General features: G+C 40.8%; 3 protein-coding genes across 6 annotated transcripts in view; all 3 read right to left on the bottom strand.

Annotated features, from left to right (window-relative positions):
• The window catches only part of mmp28 (matrix metallopeptidase 28), a 31481-nt gene extending 28820 nt beyond the window's left edge, over positions 1–2661 (bottom strand). The window contains exons 1-2 of the mRNA XM_051065432.1: positions 2342–2661; positions 531–607 (exon numbers count right to left, since the gene is read on the bottom strand). Coding sequence (XP_050921389.1) covers positions 531–607; positions 2342–2470 — 206 coding nt within the window. The 5' untranslated portion in view covers positions 2471–2661. The remainder of the gene's footprint in view (positions 1–530; positions 608–2341) is intronic.
• Positions 2662–2823: 162 nt separating this feature from the next.
• On the bottom strand, positions 2824–11170 carry taf15 (TAF15 RNA polymerase II, TATA box binding protein (TBP)-associated factor). The gene is made up of 16 exons (XM_018693398.2): positions 11004–11170; positions 10279–10303; positions 9650–9683; positions 9467–9545; positions 9196–9253; positions 8798–8976; positions 8501–8675; positions 6729–6763; positions 6125–6157; positions 5860–5969; positions 5074–5203; positions 4899–4991; positions 4700–4772; positions 4495–4583; positions 4196–4337; positions 2824–3291 (listed from the first exon to the last, which is right to left on the bottom strand). Exons 1-16 carry the CDS (start codon positions 11011–11013, stop codon positions 3252–3254), a joined length of 1305 nt encoding a protein of 434 aa, XP_018548914.1. The 5' UTR covers positions 11014–11170; the 3' UTR covers positions 2824–3251.
• A 1082-nt stretch (positions 11171–12252) lies between these two features.
• Positions 12253–17289, bottom strand: part of porb (P450 (cytochrome) oxidoreductase b) — a 54031-nt gene continuing 48994 nt past the window's right edge. For all 4 annotated transcript variants that reach the window (XM_051065429.1, XM_051065430.1, XM_018693396.2 and 1 more), the window contains 8 exons: positions 17166–17282; positions 16912–17030; positions 16172–16353; positions 15912–16061; positions 15550–15817; positions 14843–14988; positions 14366–14451; positions 12253–14065 (listed from right to left, as the gene is read on the bottom strand). In XM_051065429.1, coding sequence (XP_050921386.1) covers positions 13921–14065; positions 14366–14451; positions 14843–14988; positions 15550–15817; positions 15912–16061; positions 16172–16353; positions 16912–17030; positions 17166–17282 — 1213 coding nt within the window. In that variant the 3' untranslated portion in view covers positions 12253–13920. The remainder of the gene's footprint in view (positions 14066–14365; positions 14452–14842; positions 14989–15549; positions 15818–15911; positions 16062–16171; positions 16354–16911; positions 17031–17165; positions 17283–17289) is intronic.

Raw genomic sequence — 17289 nt, 5'->3', positions numbered from 1 at the left:
TAATATTTTAATTTGTGAGAATACAAAATTAACCCATGCTGAAGATGATCACAAGTAAACTGGTAAAGCCCTGACACAGCCTCTGCCTCCTGACCTGCACTTACTTTTACAGACAGTTTGACATCTGTGTGATCTAAAAGTGTCAGATCAAGCTAAATGACTAGATGGTAGAAAAGAGCAGTTTGACACATCATATGTCTGTCAACCACAGTTTTCTAACCCATCAGTTTACAGTACAGTCAATATATGGGCCAGAGGGCGAGGTTCTTTAAATTCCTGCATGGTTCAGTGAGGGTTCAGGAGAGGTTTCCCAGTGCAGAGGTGAGGGTGTGTTTTACTGCCCTTCACTGATGGTTCAGCCCCGAGGCTTGTCCCACACTGAGCTCACCCTTCCCCCTGGTGAACACGCTCAACACAACCAGCTAAGCTCTGGTTAGCAAAGTGATGAGAGTATAAACAAATAATGTGATGGTCCTGCTGTGATTTCTACATTCATCTTTGGGAAGAAGAAAAACAGCTCCATCACCTACCGGACAGCTGACTGCACCTCTACTGCATTGTGGATGTGGTTGTCCTGGTGGAGGTAGCCATACTTCTCCAGGAAAACCTGCAATTGTGATCATACGTCAATACTGCATCAGAGGCACAAAACACATAAATCCATCAGAAAACTCCAGAACAAACTGTTTTCTGGTCATCACTGCTCTAAGTTCATAAAGTCACATTTTGGATTCACACCAGTCTCACAGTAACATAATGCTTCTCATAAAAACACTGTGGTAAATCCCCAGAGAGGCAGAACTCCCAGAGAGGAAAAAGAGAAATTACAAAACTATAAGAATAATTTTCCATTTGTGCCGTATCTGCTGTAGGGCACCAAGAAAGGATGTATACATCAGGACCACCCATAGGAAAAAGAAACCCTCAGGATGTCCATGAAAATCCATAGTTATCATTATATAAGAATTTCACGTAAACATGCAAGTTGAGAATAGTTCTGAAGTTTAACACCTATAAAATACAGTGAAAAATGAACCAACAGGGTACATGACAACAGATGTTGTTGCATTGTGGTTTGAGATTAGTTACGCTGCTAGCTTTAATATAACGATCTTTCAATCACAGCCTTTCGTGTGTATGTTGCAGGTTTCGTGTTGGGGCAGCAGCAGAAGCAGCTATGATTACAGATCTGGTGAAGGTGGGATGGAAATTAAAACCAAGGAGATGACAGCTGTGCTACTTCGGCAAACAGGAATGTGTAACAAAAATATCCCTTTGTCCTGCTGAAATATGCCAGAAGGCTTTTGTTTTATTTAAGAACAAGAGTGAAGCTGTGGAAACACATATAGTAGTCTGATGCTGTATGGTCTTACAGCTCTGATGGAGTGAATGTGTAGCCTTTATAGACGGCCAACGAAGACAGATGTCAAGTTTACTTCTGCAGTCCAAACCACTGTGAGGCAAGTGAACAGATAGTGACAGATTTATTTTCCTCTAAAGAGAAAAGTGGGCTTTTATGTCACTATGTGCAGCTATAGCATCAGGCTGACATGTCACTCACATTATCAGTTATTATACACAATAAACTAAATGTGCAGCAGTTCTCAAGTATCTTATTTTTCCCCATTAAATATATCTCTGCAGACAGATTCTGTCATATTCTTTGATAACTTTAGTTTCACAAACAGCCTCTATGGAACAAACCCCTCTAATGCCTCGACAGTAGCTTTGATATATTTCTATTCTGGGAACACACAGGTTTTATTCTCATGGATGAAAATGAAAATAAATGTAAAATCAACCAGTTTTTTCCTCTAAATTTTTTCTTTACTGATAAAAGTATTAAAGTCATAACCATCCTCTATGAAGGTGACAAAAATGACTGAATTTTTAAATGAATTTTTATTTTAATTACAGAAAATAAAACACACATTTCATGTTTTAAATGTTTTATGGACTATGCGTGAAAATATATAGCCTCCCTTTGTTAGAAGTCATTCAGTATCTTATCTTACAGACCTCAGAGAAGTCTAAACCTCAACAGAAATCCAGACAGGGTTATTTAGGATGTTGAAGTAGTGCTGAATAAAAAGTAGCGATGTCATCACAAAGTACATGTATAAAGAAAATCCATCTGTTTTACAGGTGAGGTCTCAAGTCTCGTTAGCTCAAAATAGTGTTTATAAAATTAGGTCATTCGGGCGATAAAACGATGTTAAGTATATTTTAGAGCTGTTAACAAATTGGCTGCTTTAAATTCAGGTACGGATGCAAAGTTTTTTTTTTTTTAAGTATATAACTTCTGTTACGGTTTACAGTTAGTTTTTTTTAACAGTAGTACCTCGGGGTCCGGGACCAGCGGTGATCCTCCGGCTGTCTGAGCGGTGATGAGCGCGGTCACAGTCAGGATCCAGGCTGCCCTCATGTCCCGTCCAGCTCCGCACCAGCGGCCCGGGGGTCGGCGGCTCATTGCGGGGGGACCACACTGTCAGCACACCGCTCCCTGCACCGCACCGCGCATTTCTGTTCAGCTCCTACGTTTTTCATTGTTGACCTTCCTCGCTTAGTGAGTGGGAGCATGCTGTTTCTCGCCTAACATCTCCATCCCTGCGAGGACTGACGGGACCGATCCAACCGCCCCGCAGGTGTTAGAGAGGGGGGAGGGCCGGTACCGCCCCTCTCTGTCCGCCTCCACGGCAGCGGAGGGAGTAAAACCAGCAGAGCAAGGCAGGCTCTCCATTCTGTATTCAACTAGTGGATACGATGCATTTACAGTCTGTAGTGTTGCAAATGATCGTAATTAACTCAAGCGACGCAGAGAGAAAAGATCACAGTTTTTTTAATATCATTTTTGGAAAAAAAAAAAAGAACGGAAGTAAAACATTTTAATCGTTCATACAAAACAATGGTACGAAGTCTACCTCACAAAACATCTGCAACTAGAATCTGAGAGAAAATTAAAATGATGTACAAAGAAATAAAACAAAAAAGCAAGGAAAAAAAACATTTGACCACATGCCAACAGTGCCAATCAGCCCCAAAGACCCTTCACATTAGCTCAACACATCGTTCCCTCGCTTACAAATGAACAGTCATAGTTGGGATGCACTGGCTAGTACAAAAAAGGTACACAAATCAGAATATCTGATTTATCCCCTTTCCAGATTCTTTTCCCCCAGTTTTCCCAAACTAAACCCTCTCCCCTCCACAGCGAACTCTAAGGGCTGGAATGGTTTCCATCTGTTCAATGTTTAGTATGGCCGGTCTCTTCTGTCGTCTCTACGGTCACCTCTGTGGGGGAAAAGACAAAAATGTCTGTTAGCGGCTGTATCTTTTGTCATTGAAGCAACAGTGAGGGTGAAATATGGTGTCACCTTTCCTCATTCACCCACCCCTTCCCCCCTAATATCTGTAAATGAATAACATCATTTGCTTTCACTAAAGCAGACTGTCTTCTTCCTCTTACAACCCCTTCATTAACTCAGCATTTCACCTTCAAGTGAGCAGCAGTACATCCAAAGACCCTCAAGGGGGGAACAAAAACGATCCTGATCAGACTACGAGATTTTGTCTTTCACAAGGGTCACCATGTCAGACATAGGCAATCGTAGCTCCATAAATTCTTGATGCGTCTTGGTGGAGAGACTGGAAAAACTACAAGTCTGACCCCAAATCCTTGAGCATAGTCAGAGAGGAGGATCAAGAAATGAAGAGCTTCCTCGCAGTGCCGCTACTACAGATTACTCACTGTGAAACAATTCCACTTTTACTTTATAAAAACGCCTCCTGACAGCCCACAATTGTAAACAAAAGGCAAGAACAAATATTGAATACAATTTTAAACCAATTTTAAAGTGCCTTTTTTCTGGAATCTGAATCTCATGTTTTAGACTTTAAGGTTCACCTAGAGGTGCCCTGTGAGAGTAATTAAATTAAATTAATTGTTTACTCCCTGCAAAGATAGTACATGCTAAAGACTGGTATACAGTACATGCTGTATGCAGATAGTATGTTGTATGAAACTGGGACACAGCATTTGCCTTAAACCAAATTACAGCTGAAGAAGTTGTTTGCTCATCTTATGCAGGCTGCACCCTCTCCTGGTCGTATAATCAAACTACATCAGCAAAGATCCACAGCTCATACCTGCGTCATCTTGCTTGTAAAAATGTTAACAAATAAAGCTTTCACAAACCTTCCACCCATCTTGTAGCCACCTCCATATCCTCCCCCGCCGCCTCCTCCATAGCCACCACGGTCTCCACCGCGGAAACCTCCTCCACGACCTCTGAAGCCGCCGCCTCTGTCGCCGCCATAACCTCCTCTGCCTCCACGGTCTGCAAACAGTCACGACAAAGTTGTCAGTAAAACGAGAGAAGATACAACAGGGTAAAACACTTTTACTGGAGTCTGTCATTCTCGATCCTCCATTTTAGACAGTAGGAAGCTCTGGAGCAGCTTCTTCACGTTTTAAAATCAAGTTAGAGCACTCACCTCCACCTCCAAATCCTCCATCTCCTGGTTTAGGTGCACCACATTTGTTACACTCTTGCCGTCGTGCAAAATTCATGTTGCCGCAAGAGCTGGAAAAAAAAAAAAAAAAAAGGAGATAACATAGACGTTTTACGCATACATACTGCTGTTAATTGTCGACCATTTTTAAAAATTATATTAAAATATAAAATCCTCTCCCACATACCTGTTGGGACAGGGCCAATCTCCTCCTTTAATGTCAAAGTTGGGTCCTCCGCCACCACCACGACCTCTGAAACCTGAGAAAAAAGGGCAAAGGATGACTGATCAAGAACCAAGCAGCAACATCCAACACAAGTACCTCAATTTAGAAACTGGATATTTTCATGTTATTTGAGCCCTTGGCCAGCTCAATCAGTACACACCTCCTCGCCCTCCTCTTCCACCTCCTCTCTGCGTGAACTCAGCTCTGCGGGTGGCAAACGATACTTTGATGGGTTTGCCGTTGAAATCCTTGCCTGAAATTAAACACACAGCACATCGGTGAGAGCGATGTTCAATTTTTTCCAGAGAGTTTGACAGATATGCCAGCGCTCTTACCATCAAACCATTCGATAGCAGCTTTGGCAGAGGGCGGGTCATCAAATGACACTGTAGCTTCTCCCTTTGGCCGACCGGTTGCCTTGTCATTGTAAATGTTGATCATTGGCAGGCCGGTCTTCTTGTTCACCTAAAAACACAAAAATGTTGAATTTTCAACACGTTCCTTTGCATTCAACAAAAAACGAATATGAATTCCATCCAAACATGCATTTTAGCTCTGTATGAGAAATACGAAAACAACTGAAAATGCATATCACAAGACTGTTCATGTGCTAGTGTAAACAGTCACTCAAAACTGGTGCTCCATGTAGGTCTGAGTTTGACATAGGAACTGTTGCAGATTGCTCAAATAGCTTCCTGCACGTGTAGAGAGGTTGTAACATTATAAAAATGTAGAATTTAACTGCACAACAGTTGCTAGTAAATACACTAAGGTTAAAAACATATTGAAAATTCATTATCAATGTTGCGTTCACCACTGGTGGTTGAGGCTGATGCTGTTTGTTTTGTACAAGGGTCATGTGATGGGAGCGTGACGAATCAGTCCAGACTGATGATACCCAATCAGGAAGTGAACATGGGTTTCTCTATTATCGTTTCCAAAAGTCTCAGTTTCTGCCTGTCCAGACTAGAATGTAAAACCAGACTTTTCAAATAAAAATGAGACCAGCAGCAGTTCCAAAAGTGGTGTGGACGTCAGCCGTTTTAAAACTGAAACGTAATTGCAATTTAATTCATTCTAGTGAAAATTAGCAACTAAATGCAACTGGACTTATTCAATACCTTGATAATACCAATTTGCTTGAAGAAGTCGCCAACTTCCTTAACTGTGACATCCTCTCCCAGTCCCTGTACAAAAATGGTGTTGTTGTCAGAGTTGTCCTGTTCTCCAGCTGTGGAGGAGATCAGAAGAAAGGAGACGTCAGCAATCATCTGAGGAGTAATTGTATTTCAGTGATTATATATGGAGGAAATTACAGTACAACTGGACACGTTTTCAATTTCAAACTGCTGCTGTTTAGCCATGTAACTCTTAAGTTCGTCTTACCTGGTTCATCCCTTGAGCCATAGTCTCGACCACCTGTAAAACAGAGGAGAGGATGGAAGAAACACTTGAGCAAGGAATCTTAAACTATTTGTAGTGTTTCACACAAATAATAATTAACTTCATCCCTATCAATGCATAATGATACAAAGAAAATTAAGCAAAGTCCTTGTTTACAGCTCTCTGATGGGTGTTTTCATACCGTTGCATCACATACCAACACCTTGCAACAAGAACAAAACTGTTCTGTTTTCTCTTTTTTTCCTTTTCTTTTTTTGAGCTTACACCAGAAATGAAAACCACCAAAATGTCTCCAGTTTTAGAAAGTTTTCCTCCTTCGTCCTGGGAACACCTGTCATTTACAATCAGCCCTCGTCTTCATGCAACAATACCATTATTTTACAACTCAGGCTCCATGTTCTTTACCATATCTGAAGTCATTTATGAGAAATCCTGCTAAGAATAATAGGTGGAGTCCCTTGGGATCTGGACATGAAAATGGTGGCATTCACTGAGTTTTTTTCTCTTTAAAATCCCCCTTTTTTTCTTTTTGCTAACTCAAGTTCTTTCCTCCCCCACCGACACAGTTCTGATGCTCGTCACTTACCACCGTAATTTTTGTAGCCACCACGGTCACCACCTCTGCAGAGGAAAAATTGGAGATATGATGGCTTTTCCTTTGTCCCAACTGAGAGCTCAAAGCTCCCCTACATCCCCATCAGTATGCACTCCTGCCAGGGTGTGCGACTATGGTGGAAATGTCTCACACGAGGAATGCGTTAGTCTTTGACATTAGAGATCAGTGAACAGACGACTAGGCAGCTCTGACTGAACAATCAGGCAGACGAGTGAAGACAATTATCACATGTCACTGGGTCACCATTTACAAATAAATTTGGTACTTTTTTTCCTTTTTACATGACCAGATTGGATACCAAGAGCTGGAAAACCAGCTGAATTTTTTTTTAAACATGAGAAGCCAAATTGGTGTAAAGGGGTGTAGCAACTGATTAGCAATCTTCCACTGAGTGCGTTTATGAGATCCTTTAACTGAGGTCCAAGTTTTAGTTCAATCACTCTGAACACCTGTAGTATAAAATGTAGATCCATGTTAACACAACACACATGTTTCGCCATTGTCAAATATACAACACTTGAATGAAACCTGTTGAATGTGAAGCAGCTGAGGATGTGGCTCCAGGTCTAAGGGCATCGTTTCAGTGGCATTTCCATTGTTCAAAAACTACTCTGTGGTCCTCGGAGCACAAGAACACACCAAAGTTGAGTTTCTGGCAGTTGAAAAAGTATGGCTGCTAAAGATTTAACTTTGATAGAAATATGAAAGCACAAAAAAACCCTCACTCTATGTAGATCAAGGTCAAATGACAAAATATGAGAAGCAGTTGCCTGCATTAAAACATTTTCACTGGTTTCAGGATATTTATATAAAATGGAGAACAAATACGCAGTAGAGAAAAATAACATTATACCAGTTGGCCTCATGTCGTTATCTAGTCACCCAGCATGTGGAGCTTTCAAATCGTACCAAGTGCTGTCTCCAAAAAAATTCAAAATATATCTTTCTCCTCAGAAACACAGGCAGATGGATACCATAGCTAGAATCTCTCTTCAAAACTGATTTCTGCTACTTTTGCAGGTCCTAGAAAGGGGAACAAAGCCCATTTACAATGGTGAGGACAAGTTTTCCATGTGTAAGAAATCTGTATGATGTGCTGCAGCATTTCTCATTACAGAATCATCCATTTGGGTGAAGCATACGTGAATATGTTAGCATTTCACTTAAATATAGTCTCTGGAAATTACACAAGGTGTCCCTTCCCGGTTTATAGAAAAACTGTCAGCTGTTCAGTTGCAGGATGGACAAAACCTGTCCCAATGTCTGGGATAATATGGTTGCACAAGCAGGTCTCAGGTGCCTTTATGGCTCCCATCTGGGCAGGCACGTTCAGTCTCCATTGATTTAATTAAAACCTCAAGGATCACGAGCGGAACCTCTAATTAACCACAACCTTACAGCACATAGGAGTACAGATCATTTGATCAATTTAAAGCAGCGTGTCTCTTGTGTATCAGGTTTTGGGAAAAAAAATTCTGACAAGGTTCAAGCACCTGGAGCAAAATGCAGAGGGGTGGTGAATATTATCACTGTGATCTAGGATGACTTTTGATGAATCAGGTTTTAAAAACAATGAAACAGAATTACCAGAGTTTGAGGATCTGGAGCACAAAGCAGATGAGTGGTGAAAATCAATTCAGTGGATGGACTGTAGTTTGAGTGATGATGGGCTGAGTGACAAGTCATGTCTCATTTCACAGTGTACAGAGGTACCTTGGGGGCAGTGGCACTGTGCAACTTACCCCATACCAGGAGGTCCACCTCTTCCACCACGGTCGTATCCACCACTGCGGTCATATCCGCCACGGTCGTATCCACCACGGTCATAGCCGCCACGGCCTCGGCCTCTGAAGCCCCCTCCTTCTGAATGGTCGCCGTGGTCACGTCCAAACCTCCCACCCTGACCACCACCTTCACCTAGTGCCAAAACAGATTTACTGAGTATACACACAACCTGACTTGTGACCTGTGTCACATTCACAGTTGCTTAGAGGACACAGACATAGTCTTCAAATTGATTTAAAATTCAGTTTTCATACCTTCACTCCATCTTCCATAGCTGCCACCGCTGCCGCCACCTCCTTGCCCCTGGCCAGCGTAGGAGCTCTGCTGTCCATAGCTGTCTCCTCCCTGCCCACCATAGGAACCTTGCTGCCCATAAGAGCCTTGCTGTCCATAAGAGGCTTGTTGTCCATATGACGACGACTTGTCCCCGTACCTTGAAGTGGTTTTAGAAAAATTGTTACAGTTCACACAAGACTAAAGACAAACATTTGACTCCACCAATGAGCTGAGGCAGGTTAGGACAAGTATAACAACATCAGTCGTTAAACTACAATCAAATTAAACTACATTGCATAACTAACCTCCAGTACAATTCATGATTGCGCTGATACAATCAAAAATGTCTCTGTATAATGTGATGTTAGCATCTTACCCAGATGATTCCTGTCCATAATTATCATAGCTCTGTTGCTGAGACTGGCCATAACCATCTGCAAAAAATAAATAATAATTAATACAAGACAAGTCGAAAAGTTCACTAAACTGAGAAGCATCTAATTCCTTTCAAAACAATGTTTCATTTTTTGTCTTACAGTCTCTCAACTAAAACAAGAAAAAAGCATGAAAAGTTCCCTCCTGTTCACACAACACTGCTCTGACTTTACCATAATTTTTTACACACACACGCGCACACACACACAGACCTTGTGTTGCACCTTGCTGTCCAAAGCCTCCATAACTCTGTCCCGCATAAGAGCCACTGCCATTTCCTTGTCCATAACCCTGTCAACAAGAGAGCTCATTTAGACAGGTTATAATCATACAGTAAAATCTGATTTGAAATTATAATGATTACAGGTAAACTGTAGTTTGGAAAAGGGTCTTACCTGTCCACCCTGCTGACCAGTGTATGATCCGTAGCTACAGACATATGATAAAAGTAGTTAGCTTTCAGTTTTTGGTGCATTAAACACTTATGTGGCTCAACTGGAGTCAGTGTTGAAAGACTGGGTGGTTTTCTGCTAAACTTAGCTACTTTGTGTGGACTGTAATACTTGATACTGCTTGAAGTGAAGGGAACAGATGCAAGCAACAGAAAGGCAATTATAGTAATCTGGATGCATATCAACATAATCAACAACTGCAGCAACTGTGATGCACAGTTCACCTTAAGCCCTTAAAACCTGCTAGTGTCTAGAGCAATTTGTATCACACTTTTAGACTGTTTTTGAGTGTGCGTCATGCTCTCTGAGAATATCATTATCGCCATTTGCATCACAAACGTCCGTGAAAGCACAAACAAGACGGTCCTCACAACTCCAGAACTAGCCTGAGATTCATGGCATTTTTTTGTTTTCTTCAGTATCCAAATTATTCACTGACAGTTGTCAATAATCCCAATGGTGCGTAACAAACAGGAAGTGCTAATAGTAAATTCGGCATATTTAATTTATCCAACTGTACAAATATAAAGGCTAAAAACGGAGCTAGGGTTGAAGATGTCAGACTCATTTACCTTTGAGAGCCACCGTAGCCTGAATCTGCAAGACAAATAAAACAAAAGTTTATTATTAGTGGGACAGGAAGGACAGCAACGCGTTAGCTAGAGTGAAGGTGACTAAGCAGCCAAAGAAGCCATGAAAGCTGAAAGGCAGAAATAGGCGTGAGAAGTGGGACAGGCCCGTCTCCACGCCGATCCTGCAAAAATGGCGGTCAATTTCGTGTCGGCCTGGGCTAAATGTTGAAACGAAACCAGCCTCCGTCGTTTAACAAATGCTGTTCATTCGCATCGGCACAGTTTTGTGTTTCAACACGCCTTTCGAAAACAGCTATTTTCCACTTTACTACATGTGGTCAGGTGGCGCAACATGTTTCTCGTTCAACAGCGGGAACAACAGCACCGGCGTAAACAAAGAAGCGTTTAGCAGGCTTAGCCACGTTAGCCGCGACACGGCTGTGCTAAGTCTGCGAAATTTCCATACACTTGGCCCTAAGTATGGGTACGTTAACTTGTAATGTGTGATCACAACTTTAACTGCGTACTGATCACACGTTTAGCCAAGTGTCCGATAAAGTTAACTCGACAGTGCTAATGAAAGACTCCATTAAATAGACGGAGCCCCTTCTCTGGCCTCGCGGTTAGCGGCTAATTTAGCTCGGGTGCTACACGACCCACTTTTCATTATTCATACAAAAAACCCAAACAAAATGGACACACAATCACAAGACATGCCGACTTACCAGTGGCCATTTTGCGGGGTTATATATATTAGATATACAGTTTAAAAATAATGGATGAAGCCTTCTTGTTCTGGTTAGCTGATAAAAACGCTGGTCGACATGTACGCAACGAAGAACAGAGCTGAACTTCACTGCGGCACTTCCCTTATGCAGCTTCTTCCTCTGCCTGTTTCAACACGCTGCCGGCATCCAAAGCTAAGTAACACTACCGCCACCTACTGTCGCAGAGTGTTTAAGACGAGAGAGTCACCTCAAACAGGCTTATTTGAAACACCATCAGACACTATCGTGTGTGCCTTTCTTGTTATGACAAATCATAACATCTGACATGAAAATTGTCACATTAAAGCTTTCATGATTTTATAATAACTATATCACACATTAGGAATTTTTAGACCTATCTATTGTAAGATATTAGAAACATATAGAGCCAATATCATAAGTATTTAGACAGTGATATATCTTTGTCTTCTTCAGGCTCCACATTCAATTTGAAATAAACTAATTAATATTACATTAAAGCAGCAAGTCTCAGCTTTAATTTTAGTGGGCTCACATCAATACAGAAAGAACTGTGTGGGAGATAAAGCCCCCTAACTTTTCCATGTTACATTACTGACTACATTCCAGAGGCAAATGTGAACTTTTTACCCCACTACAGGAGTGATTACAGGTATGAAGAATAAAATGGAATTACCACCATTAAAGTACCTCAAGTACAGTCCTTGAGTACATGTACTTAGTTACTTCCGATCACTGGAAACACAGGAATCATCAGATCTGTTTGTTCCACAGATAACTTCCATAGGTAGTTGCTAATAAGGTTAATTGTAAGTCACTGGATAAAAGCAGCTGTTGATTAAATTAAAACATAAACACACTGCAGCACAGCGTGACTTCATTCTCTCAACTTTACTGCTCCATGAACATTAGAAGTGATGGTACTGCAACCTCATATGTGATAACAAATGACAAACAGATGGTTGAGATAATCTGCTCAAATTAACAGATTATAGACTATACAGTTATAGTGACTGTCCTCAACACTCAACACTATTAAATATAATATTTCTACATGTAGATCTAGGTAACATTAGTTTTAGCTTCCACAATTTAGGTCTTTTTCTGTGTAAGCGTGCAAGCTGTTGAATACTCATCCTGCTTCCGGTGTTTTAACTTGACTGGGACACTGTATATAAATAAACCTCAAAGTTTAATCTGATGTAATCATAAAAAATAAATCAACATGGCAAATTATTCCAATTTTATTCATTAAAAAAATGCATGCCTCAATACAATCAAATAATTACATCATAAAGTGGAATGACAAAAAGTGACAGCGCTGGGTAAAGTGTCTCAGATGAATTTGACTTTCTATCAAAATTTTAGCACAGGAGAGAAAAAAAACTTAAAAAGACAGTGAAGCGTCAGAAATGAATGCTAACTTAATACATTAGGCAGTGTTAAAAAGGCACAGGCTGCACTTTAACCGACTGGGTGACCTCATCAAACTACGCATGTTCACATAAAAGTACTGATGACAGATGCTGCAAGACACAAAATGTTTTGATATGTCTGGTTATCTTTTTCATGTAGTGATGCATATATGATTGGTCAAAGAAAATAATAATGAAAAAAAAATACAGATAATGCCAAACAGAGGTGGTTGCCTGTCAGATGCATATAAAATAAATTGCCTTTTGGGAGGTTAGATGTGGTTTCAAGTCAATGTTTTAACATTTTACAAATATTACAGGGTACCTACAAATTCATTTTCATCATGTTTAAAGGCAGGCTTTTATGGGAAACAAAATGCAAATAATTTCATGTTTTTTTCTTTAAATGATCTCTCCCTTTGCAACACTTCTGTGCCTCCCCGAAGGTCACCGTTACTGATTAACATGAACAGCAACTTATGCATAAAAGGCAAAATCCCTTGTCAAAATACAAAGGTAAACACATTATTTGTACCTATGATGCCAGTTTGTTACACCAAACATTTTCCTCAAAGAATTTTTTCCAAAGTGTTTAAAATATTTGAAGTATTTTCAGTACTGCTAGGTCAGCTCTGAGTGAAACTAAAGTCAGCACCCTTTCATGTCTAAAGCTTCTCCAGTGTTCAAACTGCAACAAGAACACAATGCTCACGATATTCACTTAGACATATGATGTGATATTATCTGCTGAGGTGTTACGTCTACAGTCTGTTAATCAGCTGGATGAAAGTTACAAGCAACTCATGTTGGCATAATGAATGAGCTCTACAAACTTTCAGTTTGAATCTTTACTTTCACAGTGGAATTATAGTATGTACAGACATCCAGAGGTTGGGATTCATGTGTCCCTGTCCACTGACGGGTCAGAGTCATCGTTAGTTTAAAAAACTGACCGACTTGTTAGCATAAAAAAAAAAAAAAAGTCGAATCAAAATTGAATCCGAGAGGAAGATGACTATTTCCTGCAATTGCATCTTGTCATTCTTATTTTACTCAAGCCAGCAGCTTCCTACATCTTAACCGAGCGTTGCAGTCAAACGCCCGATTACACCAACTCATTCATTCATTCATATGTATCTCTTACCAGGTCTCTGGAAACCAGATAGAATAACTGTTGTTTGGTCTGAGACCATGGCTCAAGTGAGGACTCCAGCAGACACAGGTTGGTGGGTCCAGATACAAAATGTAGTATAAATAGGAAATACAGATTGAAATTGCTGAATGGGTTTATTACAACCTGCTGAGGTAGGGTTTGCCTCATGATCTTCTGCTACCTGTAGCTTTCATGAACCAGGGTGAGTATGAAGTGTTTTTTTTTTAATATATATATATTCAGTCCTGATAAAACAAGACATACAATAAAAATAGAAAATTTAAAACCACCACTTGAGTAGTGAGAATGAGGCTGGGTTTGAGGCTCTTTAACTCCAGACATCTTGTGAGTAACGTCCCTTGGTCATCAGTTTCTTGATGTAATCTGTGGCCTGGGTTCGCATCATGCCTCCCATTTCTTCCGCGATCTCGTGGAAGGTCGTCTGCACATCTTTTGCCATGTTCCTTGCATCCCTAAACCATGACAGAAATCAGTTTAGACGTCTGGTTCTCTCTCTTTTAATCATCTATATTTCTGCTTTGAGGATGTTTCACTTTAATGAAATAACTTGATATAAACAGGCAAAAATGTCCTCATCAGTCAAGGTTGATGTAACCATTTCTCATTTCTCCACTATGAAGAGACAATTATTTTCAGTTAATGGTACAAATTATCAGCACCTTCATGAATATTCAGAACCAATCAGTGTTGTTGTTAATTAATGTGACAGTTTACTGAAAATCATATTTCTGTTGGTCAGATTTCTTAATTACCCGCAGACGTAGATGTGAGCGTTTTCTGTGTGAATCAGTTTCCACAGATCCTCCTTATTGTTCTTCAGGAGATGCTGCACGTACACCTTTATATCAGAGAAGGAAAGAAGAAAATGTTGTTCTAATTGCGGTGTGTGTGCTTTATGCTACAGACAACAGACACACAAAGAAACGGCAGATGAACCGATTCAATTAAAACTGTAAAACTGAGCATTTAATTTCAAATAAATTTAGATAAACACTTATTGTTGATGATAAGCAAACAACTCATTAATTATATTTTACCATTACTGTAAAATTCTGGTATATTTTGACAACTAAAAGATGACACTGACTTATAATCTGCATCTAATTTTGCTGTGAGAAAGAGTTTCCAGCAAACTCTTTGGTATCATTGGCCAACTATTTTAGGCACATCGTTATCATAGCTGGTCAGCAGTTTGCAGCTTCAGCTCTAAGAGACACCGACAGTTGTACCTTGTGCTCCTGGTCTCTGGAGAAGGCGACTTTAAGCTGTGTGAGGACTCCATTCCTCTCTGCTTCTTCCAGCTCCTCCTGGTAGATATAATCCTCATTCTTATGTCTGCAGCCAAAATACATCACCGTCTCTCCCACCTCCTTTCCTATAAAAAAGGAACAAGATAAAATATTGATTATTTTAGTACCTGCCGATTACTCCATTCAGACTCTTCCTCTAGAACTGATCAAGTAATTTTAAGGCCCAACAGTTATCATGTTTCATAAGTAACTTTGTAAGTATACCAACTCATGCAGTTTCTGCTTAAAACAGCCTCTTAGTTCTTAGCTATGTATACAAATCACATCTGTACATATTATCTGAATTAGTGCAGCTCCCATTCAAAATCCTAATCCGACCTGCAGCTTTCTTGAGAACATCATCATCAGTGGTTGTTGAGAAACTGACTGAGATTCCTCCATTTATAGATAGATGGGACGACAAGCATGACAAGCTGGTCAGACATGTCTTTTTTAAACAGGTGTTTTCATTTTAAAAAGCTGTTTATTTTTTGTCTCACCGTTAAATGTTTTTTTCAGTGGTGTAGTGTGGTGTACACAAGGACAGACAGGACAAACATGTTTGAAGGCCTAGCACCTACTTTTTCTTTCTTTGTGGGGACATTAGGTTATGAAGGGTCAAAACAACACACAGCGTCTGTAAATACCTTGCTGTTTGAGCCAGCCCCTCTCTTGGATGAAGCCCATGAAGGGAGCGATTCCTGTCCCAGGGCCGATCATGATGACTGGGTTGGTGGCTTTGAAGGGCAGGCGGAACTGAGACTTGCGGATGTACATGGGTACGGTGGACTTGTGGCCATTATCAGTGACCAGTTTGTTCTTCAGCCAGTTGGTGGCAACTCCTTTGTTGATGCGGCCTGTCTTAGTCTTGTACTCCACCACTACAGCACAGATGTGGATGCTGTTGGGATGAACCTACATTAACAGAGGAGAGTTATTAAAAGCTTACTCCTAAATTAAAATGATACGGCTTGAATTTCTTCTCTCTGTGATTTAAATGTAGGACTACCTTTGAGGAGGAGGCGATGGAATAATAGCGAGCCTGGAGACGAGGCATCAGCTCACACAGGTGGTCAATGGGAGGCCTCAAAGAAGGCATATCCTCCAGGATGGCGAGGATGTTTCTACTGGCATCCAACACCCAGCTCTGGTAGAGCGCCTGTAGAGAGGCAGCAAAAGAAAGACAACACCATGAGGTAAAACTGGCGGTAAAGGGGTCATCACAAACAGCGCAGTGCATGCATCAGTATGAATTATGACACCACTCACCTTGCCCTCGGGGGAAGAGGAGGCCATCTTGCGCATGGCCTCCTGGTCTTTGGGGTCAGAGGCGTACTGTGCCAGCTCGTAGAGGACGTTGGTGCGAGGAGGATGTGTGATGTCCAGGTAGTGAGTGAGGGCCGTGCGGTAGGTGGTGGGGCAGGGGAAAGGGTGCTTCTTGTTGGACTCATCTGAAAACAAAAACACATTAACAGCAACTTAATTTTTTATACCATGAAATTCCACTTTTCATGGTCAACCAGTAACAGAGTTTAAAAGTGTGTATCATAACAAGCCCATATTTCTGTCACCTTGACAGTCAGATAATAGACTTTGTATATGTTTGTGGGTTAAGCACATAAACGTATGTTTACTCTTCTTTGTTGTATTAATACACTGCCTGTTTGATCAGAGGTAATCAAATACATGTGTTTATAAGAAATTACAAAGTGGTTACCTGAGCAGATTGTCTAGTAAGTATTACATTTTCAACACTTTCAAACACCTTAATTACCAGCTACGCAACCACCAAGTACATCTGATGACCTTCATAATGACAGGAAACTCATTTAATTCTTAACGTAAGTCAATTTATATTACAGCAATAATATGTAATTACAGTAATATACTATCATCCACTTCCTGTGCAATACATGCGCTGATATAGATATCAAGGGAGGATGTCGTGCGACCGGTTTGGGAAACAAGCTATTTAAGTCAAGGTGCATGGGGACTTTCAATGCCATTACCATCAAGGTTGTTGAGAGAGATAACCACATCAAGGTCCACTCCAAGGATTTGTCCCAACTTGTTCACCAGTGCTGAGTCATTTGTAGGGAAAACAGCTACATGGTCTCCTGACTCATATCTGAAATCATAGAACATTACAAATTTAGACTTTGACCTATATTCATAAAGCCTTACAACAGCACGTGAAGTCAGAGTTGTTCATCTGCTGAAGTGGCGTTAGGGACGTGAAAAAGAATGATCCAGCCGGTCTCACCTGATCTTGGAGCCTGTTATGTCTAGTTCCAGGTGCATGAGATGTCTATCACCACCTTTGTTGAGTCTGCGGTTGACAGTGACTGGAGCCAGGAAAGGATTTTTTGAGTCAAAGGGCCTGTAAA

Source organism: Lates calcarifer, linkage group LG21 (genome assembly GCF_001640805.2).
Source record: "Lates calcarifer isolate ASB-BC8 linkage group LG21, TLL_Latcal_v3, whole genome shotgun sequence".
Classification (NCBI taxonomy): Eukaryota; Metazoa; Chordata; class Actinopteri; family Centropomidae; genus Lates; species Lates calcarifer.
The sequence above is the reverse complement of the archived record's forward strand: the minus strand, read 5'-3'. Positions and strand labels throughout refer to the sequence as shown.

Excerpts from the sequence above, each read along its gene's own strand:
- taf15 (XM_018693398.2), bottom strand. Across the intron at positions 9,684-10,278 it reads GGCTACGGTGGCTCTCAAAG|CTACGGATCATACACTGGTC; the intron begins GTAAATGAGTCT and ends ATATGTCTGTAG. Across the intron at positions 4,773-4,898 it reads TGGAAGAGGAGGGCGAGGAG|GTTTCAGAGGTCGTGGTGGT; the intron begins GTGTGTACTGAT and ends CTTTTTTCTCAG.